At 41.9% G+C, this 23,119-nt stretch overlaps 1 protein-coding gene across 1 annotated transcript; it reads left to right on the forward strand.

Moving 5' to 3' along the window:
- Nucleotides 1-460: 460 nt before the first annotated feature.
- tmem119a (transmembrane protein 119a) lies at nt 461-17,812 on the forward strand. The gene is made up of 2 exons (XM_031829985.1): nt 461-562; nt 16,703-17,812. Exon 2 carries the CDS (start codon nt 16,718-16,720, stop codon nt 17,516-17,518), a length of 801 nt encoding a protein of 266 aa, XP_031685845.1. The 5' UTR covers nt 461-562; nt 16,703-16,717; the 3' UTR covers nt 17,519-17,812.
- Nucleotides 17,813-23,119: the final 5,307 nt, after the last annotated feature.

A 23,119-nucleotide genomic window follows, 5' to 3' on the forward strand; every position in this document is an offset into this window, starting at 1 on the left:
ATGTTGTGCTACTCCAGTACTTTAATCCTGCACTAACATTGACCACATTTCGGCTGAATTTTGTGTTTGACCTAATCGCTCAACTTTCAGAATTGCAGCATGAACCAATAACTCGGTGATTGTGAACAAATAGGTAAATATCAATATGTAGTGGACAAAGATGTTCCCCTCATAAATATCTCCATCATATTTAAGGTTTAGGAGCAAACAAGGAAGATACATGCAGTACGGCAGCCCCTAACTGTCCCTCCTTTCTAGACTGGCCAAAGCATCCACCATGATCCCACTTCTGGGAGAGGAGGATTTTGGGGGGAGTTATGTAAAGCGGTACGGGGAGGGGATGGAAATGGGAGGGATGGACGTCTTTCTGCAATCAGCAGGCTTTTTTAGAACTGGAGAAACAACTTTCAGTATACTGGAAGTTACAGGAGAGGGTGGCAACTTGGACGCTCCCTCTTCCCCCCCCCCCCTCAATTTTCTTCTGCTCTCTCTCTCCCTCTCTCTGCTGTTAGAATCCCTCTACCATTCAGTCCAGAGGAGACACTTCAGCCAGACAGCATCTGTAAGTACAGACCTTTTATTTTTCGGTTTAATTCCCGGTTAGGACACAGTACTAGTCAAAAGTTTGGACACTTACTCATTCAAGGGTTTTTCTTTATTTTAACTATTTTCTACATTGTTGAATAATAGTGAAGATATCAAAACTATGATATAACACACATGGAATCATGTAGTAACCAAAAAAGTGTTAAACAAATCCAAATATATTTTAGTTTCTTCTAAAATAGCCACACTTGGCAATGAAGATAGCTTTGCACACCCTTGGCATTCTCTCAACCATCTTCATGTAGGAGGCTTTTCCAACAGTCTTGAAAGTGTTCCCACATATGCTGAGCACTTGTTGGATAGTTTTCCTTCACACTGCGGTCCAACTCATCCCAAACCATCTCAATTGAGTGATTGTGGAGGCCAGGTCATCTGATGCAGCACTCCATCACTCGCCGCCTTGGTCAAATAGCCCTTACACAGCCTGGAGGTGTGTTGGGTCATCGTCCTGTTGAAAAACAAATCCTAGTCCCACTAAGAGTAAACAAGATGGAATGGTGAATCGCTGCACAATGCTGTGATAGTCATGCTGGTTAAATGTGCCTTGAATCCTAAATAAATCAGTGTCACCAGCAAAGCACTATCCCACCTTCTCCATGCTTCACGGTGGGAACCATACATGTGGAGATCATCCGTTCACCTACTCTGCGTCTCACAAAGACACAGCGGTTGGAACCAAGAATCTCACATGAACTCATCAGACCAAAAGACAGATTTCCACCGGTCTAATGTCCATTGCCCGTGTTTCTTGGACCAAGCAAGTCTCCTCTTATTTTTGGTGTCCTTTAGTAGTGGTTTCTTTGCAGCAATTTGACCATGAAGGGCTGATTCATGCAGTCTCCTCTGAGCTGTTGTTGTCTGTTACTTGAACTCTGTGAAGCATTGATTTGGGCTGCAATTTAATGAACTTATCCTTTGCATCAGGTAACTCTTGGTCTTCCTTTCCTATGGCGGTTCTCATGAGAGCCAGTTTCGTGGTTTTTGCGACTGTACTTGAAGAAACTTTCAAAGTTCTTGACATTTTCCCAATTGACTGACCTTCATGTCTTTTCTCTTTGCTTATTTGAGCTGTTCGTGCCATAATATGGATTTGGTATTTTACCAAATAGGGCTGTCTTCTGTATACCACCCCTACCGTGTCACAACACAACTGATTGGCTCAAATGCATTAAGAAGGAAAGAAATTCCACAAATGAACTTTTAACAAGGACACCTGTTAATTAAAATGTATTCCAGGTGACTACCTCATGAAGCTGGTTGAGAGAATGCCAAGAGTGTGCAAGACTGTCATCAAGGCAAAGGGTGGCTACTTTGAAGAATTATCTCAATATATTTTGATTTGTTTTTAACACTTTTTTTGGTTACTACATTATTCAATGTGTTATTTCACAGTTTTAATGTCATGACTATTATTCTACAATGTAGAATATAGTAAAAATAAAGAAAAACCCTTGATGAGTAGGTGAGTTCCAACTTTTGACTGGTACTGTATGGGTAACAAGAATAAATGGTCGTTTTGATTGCTGTAGACTTTGTACGGTACGACAAACCTGTCAACTTAAGGACAAGAAACGGGGACAATGGGGAATGTTTTTGTTTTTAGGAAATTAAAGTTACAGGTACTGTCATGTTTCATTTGCCATACAAGATCAGTTGTGGTCTTATATTTTTGGTGAAGACATAAGAAAAGGTTTCTAAAGTGTAGATTGATGGATATGTTAATCTTTGGTTTTGAATGATCGAAGTAAGAGTCCATTTGTTTAGAAATATCAAAGTTTGAGAGGTTGAGTCCTCGAGCTAATAGAATGTTTAAAAAGATGATTATGGTGAATGTCACATTAGAAAGTTAGTCTTAATATTTAGAGGGGTAAAAGTCCCATTAATAACATGGTGGTGATTGGAGCTTGTAGGTGAAGATGGCTGGAGGAATTCAGGATGATTCTTTTAGTGTTTTCCAGTGGATGGACTGTAGAGATGATGATGACCAACCAGGAGACTATTCCTGAAGATGTAATTATGTCTGGTAAATACCAAGGTCCAGTCACAGCGCACATGGCTCTGTAGCTTTCCTGACTGAACATACATGGGTGGGGCGATCAAGCTAACCATCCATTTTAGTATGACTAAAGTACATACATACTGTATGCATAACCACACAAGAGAGACATGATGGGCACATTTACAGTAAGGAGTAAGGCTTCAGAGGTTGAATGTAACAAGGCTGATTAGAAGCCAGCCATTCTCACCAGAGTAGTAAGCAGCACTGTGTAATTACATGTATTTCCAGATGGAGTGAAGCTACAGATTTAGAGTTTGGGCTGTGAGATACTGGTGTGTAATATTATGTTAGGAGAGCGAGACCGTTTTCAACTGCATTAGCTGCTTCTTGACACTGACTCTTTCTCTGTAGAGCATACTGTAAGTGCACCCGTTCCTAAGGCAGGCTGAATGCAGGCTTTCCCTATGAGCAGAAATAACCCATCCGATCCCTGCCGCAGCCTGTTGTTAGCGTGCTGCAGCCCAGTGTAAATGGAGACCACAGCCACAAGTATCCTACGCCTTTCTGCTCCCTGTGGCATATATAGCTTTCTCCTCTCTTTGGTGTGGTGGATGGGTGGCCTCTCTCCACTACACATTTAAACCATGACCAAACTGCCGGCCTCCACCCCAAATAAGTAATGGCTACAGACAGTTAAAATAGATTTAATACAATATGCGAAATGGGAGAACTATTGTGGCTGTACTTTTCTGTAGTGTCTGTATAACTAGATGGATCTGGTAATTGGGAACATGAGCAACACCTGAGAGGTTTCTACTTTGTTCTGAGTTATAATAACACACAATCCATCCTCTGTACTGTCAAACTATTGAATGTTTCTTCATTCTAATACTAGAAACCCAACTGCCCATCCATCCTTAGTAGAGAGAAAGGGAGACTCGGCACACCCTCATGTCAACATGGACAATTGGGTAGTATTTGGTAGATACGTTGAGATTCCAACCTGTTTTCACCCACTCAAAAACACAGCCAAAAGTTTGTTGAATTCCCCCCAATGTGCTGTCACTGTGTTTTCAACCATATAACTACACAACCAAATTTGAATGAAAAATCTGTCTTATTTATAACTTAAAGTGTTATCACTGTTTGATCTAAAAGCACAACCAAATGATCTGGCTTGCAGTTAGTTGAGATTACATTAAAGTACATGGTGCAAGTAATCAATGCCTTTTTGAGATTCTGTGCAGATTCTTTTAACATGTGTGAAAATTTCCACAGACCTGCGACCCTGATTTTAACCTCCATATTCATCATCTCCTGTGAATACAGTGCGTTTCTATGATCTGCGGTCGAAAAAGTCTATAAAAATGCTTTTGTGACATCACAGGGAAGGATTAAATGAAAAGAAAGTGATTTTGAAAACTTGCTACAAGTTTCTAGCTCAAGAGAGCGTATTTTCTTGCTCCCAACGTCACAGCCAATGTGTGTTTGAAAATCACTTTTTAAATTTTTATATGTCATTGGGTAGAACTTTTTAACTTTATATATTTTTTTAATACAAAACAGAAATGCACCATTTTCACATGTTGACACTGGTATTGAGCTGGAGATTATGAAAATTAGGTTGAAAATGGTGGAGTTGCCCTTTTTAAGGTTGAATAAATACTGTTACATTAGTTTGTAAGAGAGTAATATTGTCTTTAGTTGACAATGCAATCAAATATTAACATTTAAAGGATATGTATCTACTGCTTGGATAGTTTAATCTGAGCCACTGGCTTACTCCTATTCTTTAACTCATTTTTGGTTGAGGGAAATGTGAATCCAAAAATTTCTTAACTTGTCGACAAATTAATAGGCTATTTACCGTATTACAAAAGTGATATTGAATTGTTTGTCAACACAACCAAATATACACATTTAAAGGAGATGCATCTTCTGCTTCGACAGGTTCAGCTGTGCCACTGAGTCTGGCTTCAATTCCTGTTTGGCTACAAATTAATAATTGATATGTTGGATTTCTCTCCATTTCAATCAAAAATCTTTTAGAATCAAATAGAACTTTAAAAACAGTTTGATTTGACTTAATTCTATTCTAATTCTATTATTGAACTTTTTGGTTAAGAGGGAGACTCCAACATATTTATTAAAAACTAGTATATCCCATTTGAAATCGAACCAAGCTTTGGGGACATGAGAATTACAGAGGAGGCAATTTAAATTAACTGTGATTTTGCTTTTTAAAATTTTTACATTGCAAATGGCGAACATTATTTTTCATGACACGAGAGGTAAAATGGGTTTCGGAATGAAACAGTCCATAACTGAGAGGTGTCGGATCCTGTTCCGGCAGTGTCCAGCTCAAATCAAGCACTGGACACAGGCAGTAATGCTGACACAACATTGGCAGTACAGTACACTGTTTCTCAGCCAATTCTGTACCAGTGACTGGCAAGACATTGTCCTCTATTCTTTTTACAATATTTATTTTCATAAGCAATATCAACCAAACATAAACAAAAGACAAACACACTCATATTTTTTTAACCAGCTCATGTTTAAAACAAATAGCATAAATAAAGGAGGCTAGGAAACACTGTCACCACCAATAAATACACAATAATTGAGAATTTCAAGAAGCATTTTTCTACGGCTGGCCATGCTTTCCACCTGGCTACCCCGGTCAACAGTCCTGCACTCCCCACATCAACCTGCCCAAGCCTCCCCCATTTCTCCTTCACCCAAATCCAGATAGATGTTCTGAAAGAGCTGCAAAATCTGGACCCCAACAAATCAGCCGGGCTAGACAATCTGGACCCCCTTTTTCTATAATTATCTGCCGAAGTTGTTGCAAACTCTATTACTAGCCTGTTCAACCTCTTTCGTATCGTCTGAGATTCCCAAAGATTGGAAAGCTGCCGCGATAATCCCCCTCTTCAAAGGGGGAGACACTAGACCCAAACTGCTACAGACCTATATCCATCCTACCCTGCCTTTCTAAAGTCTTCGAAAGCCAAGTTAACAAACAGATTACCAACCATTTCGAATCCCACCGTGCCTTCTCCGCTATGCAATTTGGTTTCAGAGCTGGTCATGGGTGCACGTCAACCACGCTCAAGGTCCTAAACAATATCATAACCACCATCGGTAAGAGACATTACTGTGCAGCTGTATTCATCGACCTGGCCAAGGCTTTCTACTCTGTCAATCACCACATTCTTATCGTCAGACTCAACAGCCTTGGCTTCTCAAATGACTGCCTCGCCTGGTTCACCAACTTCTCAGAGTGCAGTGTGTCAAATTGGAGGGCCTGTCGTTAGGACCTCTGGCAGTCTCTATCAAGGGCAATGGTGACATCATTAAGGACCTTTAAGGTTGCAGTGACACATCCATAACCTGAGTGGAAACCAGATTGCATACCAGAGAGAATACTATAGACAGTTGATTATTGACAAGTTTTTCCAACTATTTTGGCAAAATCGAAATAGTGTTATAGGCCTATCAGCTTGATCTCCCCCTTTTAAATAAAGGACGAACCGTGGCTGCCTTCCAAGCACTGGGAACCTCCCCAGAAAGGAGAGATGGGTTAAACAGGTTGGAGAAAGGCTTGGCGATGATAGGGGCAGCAACCTTAAAGAAGAAAGGGTCTATACCATCTGACCCAGATGTTTTTTGGGGGTCAAGTTTCAGGAGCTCCTCTAGGACTTCGAACTCAGTGACTGCCTGCAGGGAGGAATGTTGTAGTGGGGCAGGGGAAAAATAGGGAAAAGCATCGGGGATAGTCACATTAGAAGGGGTGAGAGATGAGGAAATGTTGGACGGGCAAGGAGGCGTGGCTGAGTCAAATAGGAATCCTGACTTAATGAAGTGGTGATTAGAGCTCAGCCATGTGCTTCGGTCAGTAACATCCACATCATCAACTTTAAGGGACATGGGCAGTTGTGAGGAGGATAGTTTATTCTCCAGGTCTTTAACCGCTTTCCAGAACTTCTTGGAGTTAGACCCACAGAGAGGGAACTGCTCCTTAAAGTAACTAACTTTGGCCTTCCGGATAGCCTGAGTGCACTTATTTCTCATTTGCCTGAACGAGAGCCAGTCAGCCTGAGTATGCGTGTGCCGAGCCTTTCGCCAAATGCAATTTTTGAGGTGGAGTAACTCTGCAAGTTCACAGTCGAACCAGGGACTGAACCTGTTTTTAATTCTCATTTTCCTTATGGGGCGGGGTTTGTTAACAATACCACTGAAAATGTAAAAAAATTATGTCCATGCATCTTCGAAAGAGGGGATCAAGCTGATTCTATACAAAGGCCAATTTCATGAAGGAAGGCTTGCTCATTAAAGTTTTTTAGCAAGCATCTATGCCAAATCAGGACAGGTCATTTCACTGGGCAACCATTACGAACACAGGCTGTAAAACAGTGATCACTAAGGTCATTACAGAAAACACCAGACTGGTACCTATCAGGATTATTTGGGAGGATAACATCAAGAAGAGTAGCCTTTTCTGGGTGTTTGGAGTCATACCTTGTGGGATTGGTAATAATCTGAGAAAGATGTAGGGAGCCCCATTGTTTTAGGACTTGGTCAGGTGGTTTAAGCATGTCCCCGTTTAGGTCACCTAGCAGGACAATTCAGACTTGGTGTAAGGGGCCAGGAGAGAGCTTAGGGCAGGTAGGGTACAGGCCAGTGCTGATGGAGGACGATGGCACCCAGCAACAGTCAACAAAGAGCTATTTGAAAGTTTAAAACCATGTACACCCTGGGCCAGGGTGTACATGCACATTTCCAGATATCATCAACAGTAATACAATCAGATCGTCAGGTGGAATCCAAGCAGCAGTGCAGCAGGCAATGGGAGTAGGTGTCACTCACTTCAGAGAAGCTTTTATTTCTGTAGGAAGATGTCTTGTAGAAAATGCCAGTGGGTTGTCTTTGAACAGCAGGAGGGGGCTTCAAGGCCTCTGGATCGGGTGACTTCGACACCTCTCGTTTAACACGTCAGTGCTAATTGAAGTTGTATCTCTTTGTCCTAGCAAAGCTTGGTAGCCTGAGCATTCAGTCCTTATTAAGTCAAATATATAATTGTCATGTATTTTTCTTCTTGGCTTTTGAAAGTAAAAAAATAGCTTCACGCTAAGCATTACTCACTCAGCTCCAGGTTGGATGGGGTTTTCAAGTCTCTACTTGTTTGCCAGAGCATTTGATGTACAGTTTGGGAATAATAATCCTTGTGTAGGAAGCATTCCAAGTAATTCCATCCAAAATCAGGTTGTAGGTTTGCTGTTCAGATTTGGAATGAAGGTTATGTTGTTTAGGGTAGCATCTTGTATATGTACATCCCAAAAAAATCTATAAATCTATTTTTAAAAACATGCTGAAAAATGTGGGAGCTCATGACCGCTCTCTCTCAAGTACCCTCCTTTCCTCTCAAAGTAATTCATAGTGCCATATTGACTTTGAATCTGAGTATACGTGACATCCGCTAGATTATAAAAATAATATAGAAACATAAATGTTAGCAGGCTATGGGCCACCGGGCATGTCACATTTTTCATTCGTGTGTATATAGATATGTGTGTGTGTATGTGTATATATATATATGTGTGTGTGTGTAATATATATATATATATATATATTTTTTTTTTATTTACCTTTATTTAACCAGGTAGGCAAGTTGAGAACAAGTTCTCATTTACAATTGCGACCTGGCCAAGATAAAGCAAAGCAGTTCGACAGATAAAACGACACAGAGTTACACATGGAGTAAAAACAAACATACAGTCAATAATGCAGTATAAACAAGTCTATATACAATGTGAGCAAATGAGGTGAGAAGGGAGGTAAAGGCAAAAAAGGCCATGATGGCAAAGTAAATACAATATAGCAAGTAAAATACTGGAATGGTAGTTTTGCAATGGAAGAATGTGCAAAGTAGAAACAAAAAATAATGGGGTGCAAAGGAGCAAAATAAATAAATTAATTAAAATTAAATACAGTTGGGAAAGAGGTAGTTGTTTGGGCTAAATTATAGGTGGGCTATGTACAGGTGCAGTAATCCGTGAGCTGCTCCGACAGTTGGTGCCCAAAGCTAGTGAGGGAGATAAGTGTTTCCAGTTTCAGAGATAATGTGTGTGTGTGTGTGTGTAATATATATATATATATATGTGTGTGTGTGTGTGTGTGTGTGTGTGTGTGTGTGTGTATATATATATGTGTGTGTATATATACAGTGCCTTGCGAAAGTATTCGGCCCCCTTGAACTTTGCGACCTTTTGCCACATTTCAGGCTTCAAACATAAAGATATAAAACTGTATTTTTTTGTGAAGAATCAACAACAAGTGGGACACAATCATGAAGTGGAACGACATTTATTGGATATTTCAAACTTTTTTAACAAATCAAAAACTGAAAAATTGGGCGTGCAAAATTATTCAGCCCCCTTAAGTTAATACTTTGTAGCGCCACCTTTTGCTGCGATTACAGCTGTAAGTCTCTTGGGGTATGTCTCTATCAGTTTTGCACATCGAGAGACTGAAATCTGTAATTCTCATGTCCCCATTCCTCCCTGCAAAACAGCTCGAGCTCAGTGAGGTTGGATGGAGAGCATTTGTGAACAGCAGTTTTCAGTTCTTTCCACAGATTCTCGATTGGATTCAGGTCTGGACTTTGACTTGGCCATTCTAACACCTGGATATGTTTATTTTTGAACCATTCCATTGTAGATTTTGCTTTATGTTTTGGATCATTGTCTTGCTGGAAGACAAATCTCCGTCCCAGTCTCAGGTCTTTTGCAGACTCCATCAGGTTTTCTTCCAGAATGGTCCTGGTCTTCCCTGTCCCTGCTGAAGAAAAGCAGGCCCAAACCATGATGCTGCCACCACCATGTTTGACAGTGGGGATGGTGTGTGTTCAGGGTGATGAGCTGTGTTGCTTTTACGCCAAACATAATGTTTTGCATTGTTGCCAAAAAGTTCAATTTTGGTTTCATCTGACCAGAGCACCTTCTTCCACATGTTTGGTGTGTCTCCCAGGTGGCTTGTGGCAAACTTTAAACTACACTTTTTATAGATATCTTTAAGAAATGGCTTTCTTCTTGCCACTCTTCCATAAAGGCCAGATTTGTGCAATATACGACTGATTGTTGTCCTATGGACAGAGTCTCCCACCTCAGCTGTAGATCTCTGCAGTTCATCCAGAGTGATCATGGGCCTCTTGGCTGCATCTCTGATCAGTCTTCTCCTTGTATGAGCTGAAAGTTTAGAGGAACGGCCAGGTCTTGGTAGATTTGCAGTGGTCTGATACTCCTTCCGTTTCAATATTATCGCTTGCACAGTGCTCCTTGGGATGTTTAAAGCTTGGGAAATCTTTTTGTATCCAAATCCGGCTTTAAACTTCTTCACAACAGTATCTCGGACCTGCCTGGTGTGTTCCTTGTTCTTCATGATGCTCTCTGCGCTTTTAACGGACCTCTGAGACTATCACAGTGCAGGTGCATTTATACGGAGACTTGATTACACACAGGTGGATTGTAGTTATCATCATTAGTCATTTAGGTCAACATTGGATCATTCAGAGATCCTCACTGAACTCCTGGAGAGAGTTTGCTGCACTGAAAGTAAAGGGGCTGATTAATTTTGCACGCCCAATTTTTCAGTTTTTGATTTGTTAAAAAAGTTTGAAATATCCAATAAATGTGGTTCCACTTCATGATTGTGTCCCACTTGTTGTTGATTCTTCACAAAAAAATACAGTTTTATATCTTTGTTTGAAGCCTGAAATGTGGCAAAAGGTCGCAATGTTCAAGGGGGCCGAATACTTTCGCAAGGCACTGTATATGTGTGTATGTATATATGTATATACATATATGTATATATGTGTATATATATACATATATATGTATATATATACATATATATGTATATATATATACATATATATGTATATATATATGTGTGTGTGTGTGTGTGTGTGTGTGTATATATGTATATGTGTATATATCTATCTATCTTTGAAAGCATGATTTACATTTTTTGTTTTTAAAATCAGTTATGGATTGTTTTAATTGCTTATATTCAGGAGGGAATGACAGCATGTGCAATTTGGGCTAAGCACGTGGCAAATACCAAATACATGATTGTTGAGATGCGACTGTCAGTGAAAAGTGGAGGCCCAGCCAGTCACAATGCAATATTTCAAAATACAATCGCTTGAAAACAGATTTAGCTTTATTTAAAGGTGTATTTTTATGGGGAAAATTTGCTTCCCCAAACTTGAAACTCACATGCTGCCTAAATAGTATAATTGATAATATACTGTATGATTGAAATAATTTGCTCTGTTGAACCTAGTCGTTGGAATTACTTAATCATTCTCACTACATAATTTTGGTAATGGTCAGTGACAAATATCAAAGCTAAGCAGTGCTGGGGTTGGTTTAAACCCTCACCCTGGTCTCAGAGCATTTTGTTATTCTGTACATTAATCCAGTACACTCCTTTTGGTATGATACTGTATGGTATGTATTAATTTGTGGATGTCTATCAATAATTTGTATGATATGTTATGATTTACAATTCGTATTAAATGTTCCGAATTAGCAAAATCTACAATATGCTACAAATTTGCAAACACGTATATATGTTACGAATTCTAGCTAGGCTTGGAGTTTAGGAGTTAGGTTAAATGGTTAGGGTTAGCTAACATGCTAAGTGCACTGAGTAGCACAAAACATTAAGAACACCTGCTCTTTCCATGATATAAACTGACCAGGTGAATCCAGGTGAAAGCTATGATCCCTTATTGATGTCACTTGTTAAATCCACTTCAATCAGTGTAAATGGGGAGGAGACAGGTTAAATGAGGATTTTAAAGCCTTGAGACAATTGAGACATGGATTGTGTATGTGTGCCATTCAGAGGGTGAATGGGCAAGTTTTAAGTGCATTTGAACAGGGTATTTTATTTTAATTTTATTTCACCTATATTTAAACAGCTAGGCCAGTTGAGAACAAGTTCTCCTTTACAAATGCAACCTGGCTAAGATAAAACAAAGCAGTGCGACACAAACAACAGAGTTACACATGGGATAAACAAACGTACAGTCAATAACACAATAGAACATCTGTATACAGTGTGCGCAAATGAAGTAAGGAGGTAAGGTAATAAATAGGCCATAGTGGTGAAGTAATTACAATTTAGCAATTAACACTGGAGTGATGGATGTGCAGATGAGGATGTGCAAGTAGAAATACTGGTGCACAAGAGCAGAGAAAAACAAAACAAATATGGGGACTGGGTAGGTAGTTTGTTGGATGGGCTACATACAGATGGGCTGTGTACAGCTGCAGTGATCAGTAAGCTGCTCTGGCAACCGATGCTTGAAAGTTAGTGAGGGAGATATAACTTCAGTGATTTTTGCAATTTGTTCCAGTCATTGGCAGCAGAGAACTGGAAGGAAAGGCGGCCAAAAGAGGTGTTGGCTTTGGGGATAACCAGTGAAATATACCTGCTGGAGTGCGTGCTACGGGTGGGTGTTGCTATGGTGACCAGTGAGCTGAGATAAGGCGGAGCTTTACCTAGCAAAGACTTTTATAGATGACCTGGAGCCAGTGGGTTTGGCGACGAATATGTAGCGAGGACCAACCAAGGAGAGCATACAGGTCACAATGGTGGGTAGTATATGTGGCTTTGGTGACAAAACGGATTCACTGTGATAGACTGCATCCAATTTACTGAGTAGAGTGTTGGAGGCTATTTTGTAAATTACATCGCCGAAGTCAAGGATTGGTAGGATAGTCAGTTTTACGAGTATATGTTTGGCCGCATGAGTGAAGGAGGCTTTTTTTGCGTAATAGGATGCCAATTCTAGATTTAGTTTTGGATTGGAGATGCTTAATATGAGTCTGGAAGGAGAGTTTACAGTCTAGCCAGACACCTAGGTATTTATAGTTGTCCACATATTCATTCCACAAGTCAGAACCGTCCAGAGTAGTGATGCTAGGTGGGAGGGCCCTTGCGGGCAGCGATCGGTTGAAGAGTATGCATTTAGTTTTACTTGTATTTAAGAGCAGTTGGAGGCCATGGAAGGAGTGTTGTATGGCATTGAAGCTTGTCTGGAGGTTTGTTAACGGTGTCCAAAGAAGGGCCAGATGTTGTCAGAATGGTGTCGTGTCTGTAAAGGAGGATCAGAGAATCACCAGCAGCAAGAGCGACGACATTGATATATACAGAGAGAAGAGTCGGCCCGAGAAATGAACCCTGTGGAACCCCCATAGACTGCCAGAGGACTGGACAACAGGCCCTCCGATTTGACACACTGAAGAAGTTGGTGAACCAGTCGAGGCAGTCATTAGAGAAACCAAGGCTGTTGAGTCTGCCGATAATACGATGATTGACAGTCGAAAGCCTTGGCCAGGTCGATGTCTACGGATGCACAGTACTGCCTTTTATCGATGGTGGTTATGATATTGTTTAGGACCATGAGCGTGGCTGAGGTGTACCCATGACCAGCTCTGAAACCAGATTGCATAGCGGAGAAGGTACGGAGGCATTCGAAATGGTCGGTGATCGGATTGTTCACTTGGCTTTCGAAGACTTTAGAAAAGGCAGGACAGGATGGATATAGGTCTGTAACAGTTTGGGTCTAGAGTGTCCCCCCTTTGAAGAGGGGGATGACCGCGGCCGCTTTCCAATCTTTAGGTATCTCAGACGATACGAGAGGTTGAAGAGACTAGTAATAGGGGTTGCGACAATGGCGGCAGATAGTTTTAGGAAGAGAGGGTCCAGATTGTCTACCCCAGCTGATTTGTAGGGATCCAGATTCTGCAACTCTTTCTGGACATCAGCTGTCTGGATTTGGGTGAAGGAGAAGTGGGGGGGATATTGGGCCAGTTGCTGCGGGGTGTGCAGAACATTTGGCCGGGGTTGGGGTTGCCAGGTGGAAAGCGCGGCCAGCAGTAGAGAGATGCTTATTGAAATTCTCGATTATCGTGGGTTTATCAGTGGTGACAATGTTTCCTAGCCTCAGTGCAGTGGGCACCTGAGAGGAGGTGTTTTTATTCTCCATAGACTTTAGTGTCTCACAACCTTTTGGAATTAGTACTGCAGGATGCAAATTTCTGTTTGAAAAAGCTAGCCTTTGCTTTCCTAACTGACTGTATATTGGTTCCTGACTTGCCTGAAAAGTTTCATATCGCGGGGACTATTCAAAGCTAGTGCAGTACGCCACAGGATGTTTTGTGCTGGTCAAGGGCAGCAAGTCTGGAAGGAACCAAGGGCTATATCTGTTCTTAGTTCTACATTTTCTGAAAGGGGAATGCTTATTTAAGATGGTGAGGAAGGCACTTTTAAAGAATAACCAGGCATCCTCTACTGACGGAATGAGATCAATATCCTTACAGGATACCTGGGCCAGGTCAATTAGAAAGGCCTGCTCGCAGAAGTGTTTTAGGGAGTGTTTGACAGTGATGAGTGGAGGTCATTTGACCGCAGACCCATTACGGGATGCAGGCAATGAGGCAGTGATTGCTGAGGTCCTGTTTGAAGACAGCAGAGGTGTATTTAGAGGGCAAGTTGGTCAGGATGTTATCTATGAGGGTGCCCATGTTTCGATTTGGGGTTGTACCTGGTAGGTTCCTTGATGATTTGTGTGAGATTGAGGGCATCTAGCTTAGATTGTAAAACGGCCGGGGTGTTAAGCATATCCCAATTTCGGTCACCTAACAATACGAACTCTGACGATAGATGAGGGGCAATCAATTCACATAAGGTGTCCAGGGCACAGCTGGGGGCTGAGGGGGCTCTATAACAAGCGGCAACAGTGAGTCTTATTTGTGCAGAGTGATTTTTAAAAGTAGTAGCTCTTTGTTTGTGCATAGACCTGGATAGTAGGACAGAACTCTGCAGGGTTAGGGATCTCAACAGTTGATTGCAACTCCGTCCCCTTTAGCAGTTCGATCTCGACAGAGAATGTTGTAATTGGGATGGAAATTTCAGAATTTTTGGTGGCTTTCCTAAGCCAGGATTCAGGCACGGCTAGGATATCAGGGTTGGTGGAGTGTGCTAAAGCAGTGAATTAAGCAAACTTAGGGAGGAGGCCTCTGATGTCAACATGCATGAACCCAAGGCTTTTCTGGTTACAGCAGTTGTCAAATGAGAGCGCCTGGTGGCACACAGGGCCTGGGTTAACCTCTACATCACCGGAGGAGGAGTAGGATAAGGGTACGCCTAAAGGCTATAAGAACCGGTCGTCTAGTGCGTTCGGAACAGAGAGTAAAAGGAGCAGACTTCTGGGCGTGGAGGATAGATTCAGGGCATAATGCACAGACAGGGGCATGGTAGGGTGCGAGTACAGTGGAGGTAAACCTAGGCATTGAGTGACAATGAGAGAGACTGCACCTCTGGAGGCGCCAGTTAAGTTAGGTGCGGTCTCTGCATGGGTGGGGCATTGGCGATAACCGGGGCATGCAGAGCGGGACTAGGTCCTCCACAGTAAAACAAAACAATGAGAGCTACCCTAAACAACAGTATACAAGGCATATTGACATTTGAGGGAGGCATAAAGCAATCACAGGTGTTGATTGGGAGGGCTAAGACAACAACGGGTAAATGGCGATGAATGGGCAGAGAGGGTCAGTTAGCTACACACAGGGCCTGAGTTTGAGGCTGGGGCCGACAGATAAACAAAATTAAGTATCGTAGGCATCAGCTGTGTAGCCGAGTGATCATGGGGTCCAATAAGCAGCAATGGACGAAATGGGGAGCTGCTCGGCAGTCGTCACTATGCTACGCAAGAGGGAGACACGGCGCTCAGACAGTTAGCGGGCCGGGACTAGTAGCTGGGTCCTCACCGACATCAACTCAGAGGCTGGTTGAGAGCACATCAGACGAAATACGTCAGCAGACCAGTCGTGATGGATTGGGGGGGGGCTCCGTGTTGACAAAGTGTCCAGGCCAATTGGCAAGAGAGGTATTGTAGTTGGTGTACTTCGTTTGCTAGCTGGGGGAATGGGCCTAGCTCCAGGCTAACTGGTGCTTGCTTCTGGACAAGGGCGTTAGACACGATAGCCACTCGGTAGCAGCTAGCTTGCTGCGATGACCCGGTGTAATGGTCCGGAGCTTGCGGCAGGAATCCGGTGATGTAGTGGAGAGAAAAAAAAGCAGTCCGATATGATCAGGGCTGATATCGCACTGTGCAGAATGCCAGATATTATCTGGGCTATCCGGGCTAAAGCGGCTGGTGTCTGTGCTAAAGGTAAAGACTGCTAGCAGTTGCTAACAATGACTAAATAGCAATTCGCTAATTAGCTGGCTAGCTTCTGAAGGCTAGCTTCTAATGGAGGTTCTAGTTATAAGGTCTAAAAAAATTGCAGATCCATACCACGTTGGGTGAGGCGGGTTGCAGGAAGGTATATTTAAACTTGAAAATGGAAAAAGAGATTGATATGTATACAGAAAAACAAAGCTGAATATTTACACGGGACAAAACACGTCTTGCTGCTACGCCATCTTGGAGAAGTATGGTATGGTAGTAGGTGCCAGGCTGACCGATGTGTGTCAAGAATTGCAACGCTGCTGGGTTTTTCATGCTCAACACTTTCCTTTGTGTATCAAGAATGGTCCTCCACCCAAAGGACACCCATCGGAGTCAACATGGGCCAGCATGTGGAACGCTTTCGACCCTGAAGAATTTAGGCTGTTCTGAGGTCAAAAGGGGGTGAAACTCAATACAAAACCTAACATATACAAAATAAAAAAAAATTACATAAATAATGCTCTGAGACCAGGTTGCAGCCCTGAATGGGAGACAGAAGGAATAGCTGTAGATGTATCAACTCTCCAGTAGGAGGTGCTGCCCAGGCTATTTTTTGTTGCTTGTAGTGGAAGCAAATTCAATATATATAAAAGATTTAACCAGTTTGTGCTCAGTGGGGAGGCATGTTGTAGGCCTACAGTAGCTGCTGTTATATAGATGCAGAAAATGAAAGCCTATATTCTTGAAATCAGCCCAAATAGTCATGAATTTGACATCAAAACATTTTCAAACCATCTGCAATTTTGAGAAATGTTGTATTGAATGTCTCGCTCTTGTCTTTACAGGATCCTGAAGGAAAGATGAGTAACCACTTGATTCTTCACTTGGCATGTGTGAGCATGGTTCTGCTCTGGGGTCATGGGTATGCAGTGCATGTGCCCCTGGTCTATAGAATTTCCATGGATGGCAGTGGTGACGGAGGGGAGCCGGATCTCATTATCCCCGTCGATGGCCCCCACCACCCTCTCTCCCCCATCGATGTCGCCGTCGCCCCCGACGATGTCACCCCCGTCGATGTCGCCCCCGTTGATGTTTCCCCCACCACTACCCTAGCCCCCACCCTGGTCAGCACCATCACCAACACCATCACCATCACCATGATCCGCCTGAAGGACTTTATGCTCACCCGGGTGGTGGACTTCCTCCAGGATAATATGCTGATCATAATTGTGGTCACCTCCCTCCTCATCGTCATGATCTTCATCATCTGCTGTGCCGCTACCATGAGCCAAAAGCGCAAGATGGAGGCCTACAAACCCCCTGCCAACCCACCCAGGATATATATGGGTGACACAGCTGGCGGAGTCGAACCCTCCAGTGAGGTCCAGAGTAGGGTCTATGACGGGCCTGATTTTGCCAGGAGGGTCCAGATCCAGGGAACCCCCAAGAATCTGCGCACCCCTTCCACCGCACTGGTGGGGGAAAAGGTGGGTAAGGAGCCCAAACCGAAGGAGGTCCAGAAAGTGAGTGAGGTAGAGGAGGAGGAAACGCGCAGAGTGGAGTCTAAGCACAAAGGCCAGAAGGCTGAGGAGGTGCCGCAGAGCTCCAGCACCAGCCAGCCCATGGTCTGCACCTGCCACCTGCGGAAGGCAAACCACTAAGTATTGGTTGGGGCTCCAACCATGCAAACTAGCAAAAAAGGAGATTGAGGCCTTTTCTTTTGCAGAGGGAACTCCCTGGGTATGTCAGCTGCTGTGTGCCAAACTTGTCTGTGGAATCTGACTCTGTAGGCACCTTTAGCATACAGATATAACTGGGTCTAGTTAGCATACAAATGCCTTAAAACAGAAGGAATTACAGGTTTGACTGCCAAAATATATATATATTACAGTATATGCCATATCATGTCATATGTATATACAGTACCAGTCAAAAGTTTGGACACAACTACTCATTCAAGGGTTTTCTATATTTTTACTATTTTTTACATTGTAGAATTATAGTAAAGACATATATTTTAGATTCTTCAAAGTTGCCACCTTATGCCATAGCGCTTTGCATACTCTCGGCATTCTCTCAACCAGTTTCACCTGGAATACTTTTCCAACAGTCTTGAAGGAGTTCCCACATGCTAAGCACTTGTTGGCTGCTTTTCCTTCACTCTCATCCCAAACCATCTCAATTGGCATGAGGTCGGGTGATTGTGGAGGCCATGTCATCTGATGCAGCACTCCATCACTCTCCTTCTTGGTCAAATAGCCCTTACACAGCCTGTGTGTTGGGTCATTGTCATGTTTAAAAACAAATGATAGTCCCACTACGCGCAAACCAATATTTTAATTCTAAATAAATCACTGACAGTGTCACCAGCAAAGCACCATCACACCTCCATGCTTCATGGTGGGAACCACACATGTGGAGACAATCCGTTCACCTACTCTGCGTCTCACAAAGACACGGCAGTTGGAACCAAAAATCTCTAATTTGGACTCATCAGACCGAAGGACAGATTTCAACTGGTCTAATGTCCATTGCTCGTGTTTCATGGCCCAAGCAAGTGTCTTAGCCTTATTGGTGTCCTTTAGTAGTGGTTTCTTTGCAGCAATTCGACCATGAAGGCCTGATTTCATGCAGTCTCCTCTGATCAGTTGATGTTGATGTCTGTTACTTGAACTCTGTAGCATTTATTTGTGCTGCAATTTATGAGGCTGGTAACTCTGAGGCAGTGGATAAGTTGATTAGAGTTAACTCTGGGTCTTCCTTTCCTGTGGCGGTCCTCATAAGAGCCAGTTTCATCATAGCGCTTGGTTTTTGCAAATGCACTTAAAGAAACTTTACACGTTCTTGAAATTTTCCAGGATTGACTGACCTTTGTCTTAAAGTAATGATGGACTGTCGTTTCTCTGTTCGTGCCATAATATGGACTTAGTCTTTTACCAAGTAGGCTTTTCTTCTGTATACCGCCCCTACCTTGTCACAACACAACTGCTTGGCTCAAATACATTAAGGAGGAAAGAAATTCAACAAATTAACTTTTAACAAGGCACACCTTTTAATTGAAATGCATTCCAGGTGACTACCTCATGAAGCTGGTTGAGAGAATGCCAAGAGTGTGCAAAGCTGTCAAGGCAAATAGTGGCTACTTTTAAGAATCTCAAATGTAAAATATATTCTGATTTTAAAACTTTTTTGGTTACTTCACGATTTCATGGTTTTGATGTCTAAACTATTATTCTACTTTGTAGAAAAATAGTAAAAAAAAGATTTTCAAATAATTTAACCTGGAATGAGTAGGTGTCAACTTTTGACTGGTACTGTATAAATTATTCTTCCTATACTTCTCTTGATGTATAAAAGGGTCATTGTGAAATGAGATTGGTTAATCAATTGTTGATAGTAAAAAAAAGAAGACATTATACAAAGACAGTATTTATAGGATGTTTGCATGTTGTTATTACCGTTGGGAAATTCTACTGCTCAGTTTAGCTTTACTAAAGAGATGTAGAGGTAAATGCCAAAATAAAGGAAACACTTGAGTAAATGAAGGCTCTGTTATGGTGTGGGGTGCATTTTCCTGGCATGGTTTAGGTCCACACAACCCCTTAGAGGGCAAGGTAAACGGTGTTGGGGAATAATCAGAATTGGTTGGTAACATAGGTAAGATGTTTTATATTCATCATATGCTTATGAGTTATTTCTCATAAGAATGTATTTTGTTGTACTATAGTGGTGGCAGTTATCTGTTCTCTGTCATGACTAAGTTGTTTGGGCCGCAGAGAGGGGAGAGATCAAGGTGTCATCATGTGTAAACATATCTTTTGCTCCACTGTGTCTGTGTGCCGGTCACTCCCTACTTTTCCCATTGGGGAGAGGAGGATGGCAGTGTCTGGAATCATTCTATGCTCCCTCTTTTGTTGACCTGTAGCCTCACTCTCCTCTCCGTGGGTTTGTCCAGGATTGGTTGTATTTAGAATTGGTTGTATCTAAATGACAATTTGATATATATCATAGGGTGGGGTAATGTCTTGGTACCATTTTGTACGAAGGACGAAATAAGATCTTTGTTTAGGAGACCAAACTGAACGATAATTTATAGCCAACTCTGTCTGGCTAGGGGATACTCCTCTCTGAAGTAAAGTATTTTCTTTGTGTAAGTTCCTAAGACCTGTGGTTTGTCATGTCGTCTAGGGGGGGGTGGATATTTGCTATTAAAGGATCTCAGTTGCAATGTAGAGGGGGCTCTCAGAGAATTCATTGATAGACACTGAATTGATCTGAGAGTCACAGGGTTGTGATAGAGCTCATATAATTAAAGATGGACTTTGATAACTAACTCTGACTTGTGTTGTGGTTTGCTCTCATGATTTGGTAAATAGAGGACATTTCCATGACAACGGCAATAAATACGCAGCCATTCTGAGTGATCACCCAACCAATGGTGAATCAGTTCTATCCTGATGGGAGTGGTCTCTTCCAGGATGACCATGCTCCCATCCACAGGTGGTCACTGAATGATTTGATGAGCATGAAAACGTTGTAGACCATGTGCTATTTCCGTCTGTCATAAGATCGCAATCCAGTTTTACACTTATGGGAGATTCTGGAGCGTCGCCTGAGACGGCGTTTTCCACCACCATCAACAAAACAGCAAATTATGGAATTTCTCGTGGATAAATGGTGTCGCATCCCTCCAACAGAGTTCCAGACACAAGTAGAATCTATGCCGAGGTGCATTGAAGCTGTTCTGGTGGCTCGTGGCCCTATTAAGATGCCTTATGTTGGTGTTTCCTTTATTTTGTCTGTTACATTTGGATCACAAAGAGAAAAGAAAGTTGGCATCTGTGAAGTGAGAAAGCCAAACATAATTCTCTACTAACTCTACTCAATTAATTGATGGGAATTTTTTGAGTGGAATTAGACATTTTGAAATTACATGCATTTTCATACATGACACACTGGGTGATTTATGGATTATTATTTTAGAGAATTTGCTAATGCTATATGGGTAGAGCAGCTTTTTGTATATATTTTTTTTTAAACAAAACTTGTGATTTGCAGGTTCAAGTGTGGTTTAAGATCAGTGCATACTAACTTTTTATTAATACTGGTACCTATTTAATTCTAAAGTCAAGTAAAATCCAAAGATTCTCCTGAATCCCTTTATGGATTGTTTTACCATGACCCTCAGTTCTGCTGTAGATTGTGGTAGTTTTCTTATTTTATTTTTGTCCAGCTTCAATAAAGAGGTATGGTTGATATATTTGTTTTCACAATTTTCCCTTTATAACAAATTGCAATGTGGAGTTTGACTATGCCCGAATGTTCGTGCTGCCAATTGGACCACAGGGTGGGTAAAAACATTTGATACTACTTTGGAGCCCCTCATTTTCATCTATTTCTACCCAAGAATAACTTCAGTAGCCTATGTTTGAAGAAAAGCTGTCTGGTTTGTTAGGCCTGTTCTCAAATGTAAAGACTAACGACAATTATAGTGACATGCATACTACTGCATGTACTTTGTCTGCGTTGAAAATTGTATTTTTAGGTTCATATTATATAAACAATAATAAATATTTCCGTGACAAACTTTGAAATACCTTGCCCACTCACACATTACAAGGGAAAATATGGCTGTAGTGTCACCTGACTGGTCAGGGACAGGAGGCTGGCACCACTATGTAATGTCATGCCCAAACACAAAGCCAGTGAAAGGCACCAGAGCCTTGAGATGACGAGAGAGCTCCTTTGTCTTGTTCCCTTGCTTCCTTACAAGATGCGATCAATATTTCAACAGCTGTCAATCCAACTACATGAAGTACTTTGCTCTGAAACTGGACATGAGTGTATTTGAAAACAAGACACACTGATTTGTCCACATGCCCATATCAAGTCAGGTTACTTGAAGATAAATCGCTTATCTGATTTTGTAAAGATTGGCCTATTTCTTGAAAAGAAAATGTAAGCTATTGGTTAAATGGCATGCAACTGCTGCCCTCCTGCAAACATTGTAAGTATTGTGAGAGGATGTAGCAGCTTTTTTTTAGCAAGAAACAATTAAAAACAGACCCTAAACTGTTGATGCCTTAATATGAAAATGCCTATAAATAACGGTGCAGAAATAAAGTATTGATTGCCATCTTTATTGTTCATGATTTAATTATAAAATATCCGATTGCTCTTTTTCACAGAAAGGGGAGGCATGTATATCATAAATACCAATTTGTTTTCAAAGTGAAAACGAAGTTTGATCCCATGGCAGAAGGCCAGTTATTCAGTCATGTTAAGAAAGAACAAACATCAAAGATGAAGGCAGAACAGCCCAAAAGCAAGTGAAGCCTTGTCGTGCCTGAAAGGTGAGCCCTGAAGGAGCCTCGCACCAGGATCTGATTCCCTGCTCTTTTGTCAACAAGGTGCTAAATAATTCTGGAATAATACTACCCCTGCACTCTAACTCTGTCCACCTGGAGAACAGAAGGCACACAACCACAGGACAGGACCACCCAAAGTGTCTCCAGCTGTCAATAACACTGACTTGGCTTCATTTAATCGTACTTCGCAGAGTGACAGGATGCTAAAGGATGCCATATGACCTGGAGGATAACCGTAGAGAAGACGCTACCAGAGGGAGATCTGCTCCTGAAAGAGACACTTGCTGTGTTTCTATTTTGAGACTTCAGTGTTGTCCATCTGCCCTTAAAGGAATAGGAACATTGAATTCATTTGGAAGATGAAGAGGATACAAAACCGGTAACAGAGCACCTTAAGGGTTCATTAAACTTTGATGGGCAGCTGGTTGGAATTGTCAAAGACTGTGGTTTCTGGAGAGAGTCAATCACACAGTGGATCATAGCCGTCTTGGCTGGTCAGCTTCTTGGGAAGAGCGGATGAAACAGAGCCTTGGAAGAATGGTACAGTAGTAGTTACAGGTTGTGTATAAAAATGTATGCCAATTACTTTGATTTACAATGATGGCTGTTTTTTCAAAAATGTTTATTTATTCAGTTAAGTCATTGAACACATTGGATTCACTATATCAGCACGGTCTTATCTTTTAAAACATCCAAGCTTCATATGGCATAACAGCTCTGAATAGTCTGAGTGACTCCCCTTCCTTATAGTTATATCTATCCAAATGGACATCAGCCTCAAACTGCCTTCGGTATCAGAAACACACACAGTTGTCTGATACTAAATGCCTTGCATGCTGCTGTAGTTTTTATCCTGATTAGTTAGTCATTAGTAGATAGGCACAAGCTGCAATC

The sequence above is a fragment of the Oncorhynchus kisutch genome, linkage group LG8 (assembly GCF_002021735.2).
Source record: "Oncorhynchus kisutch isolate 150728-3 linkage group LG8, Okis_V2, whole genome shotgun sequence".
Lineage (NCBI taxonomy): Eukaryota > Metazoa > Chordata > Actinopteri > Salmoniformes > Salmonidae > Oncorhynchus > Oncorhynchus kisutch.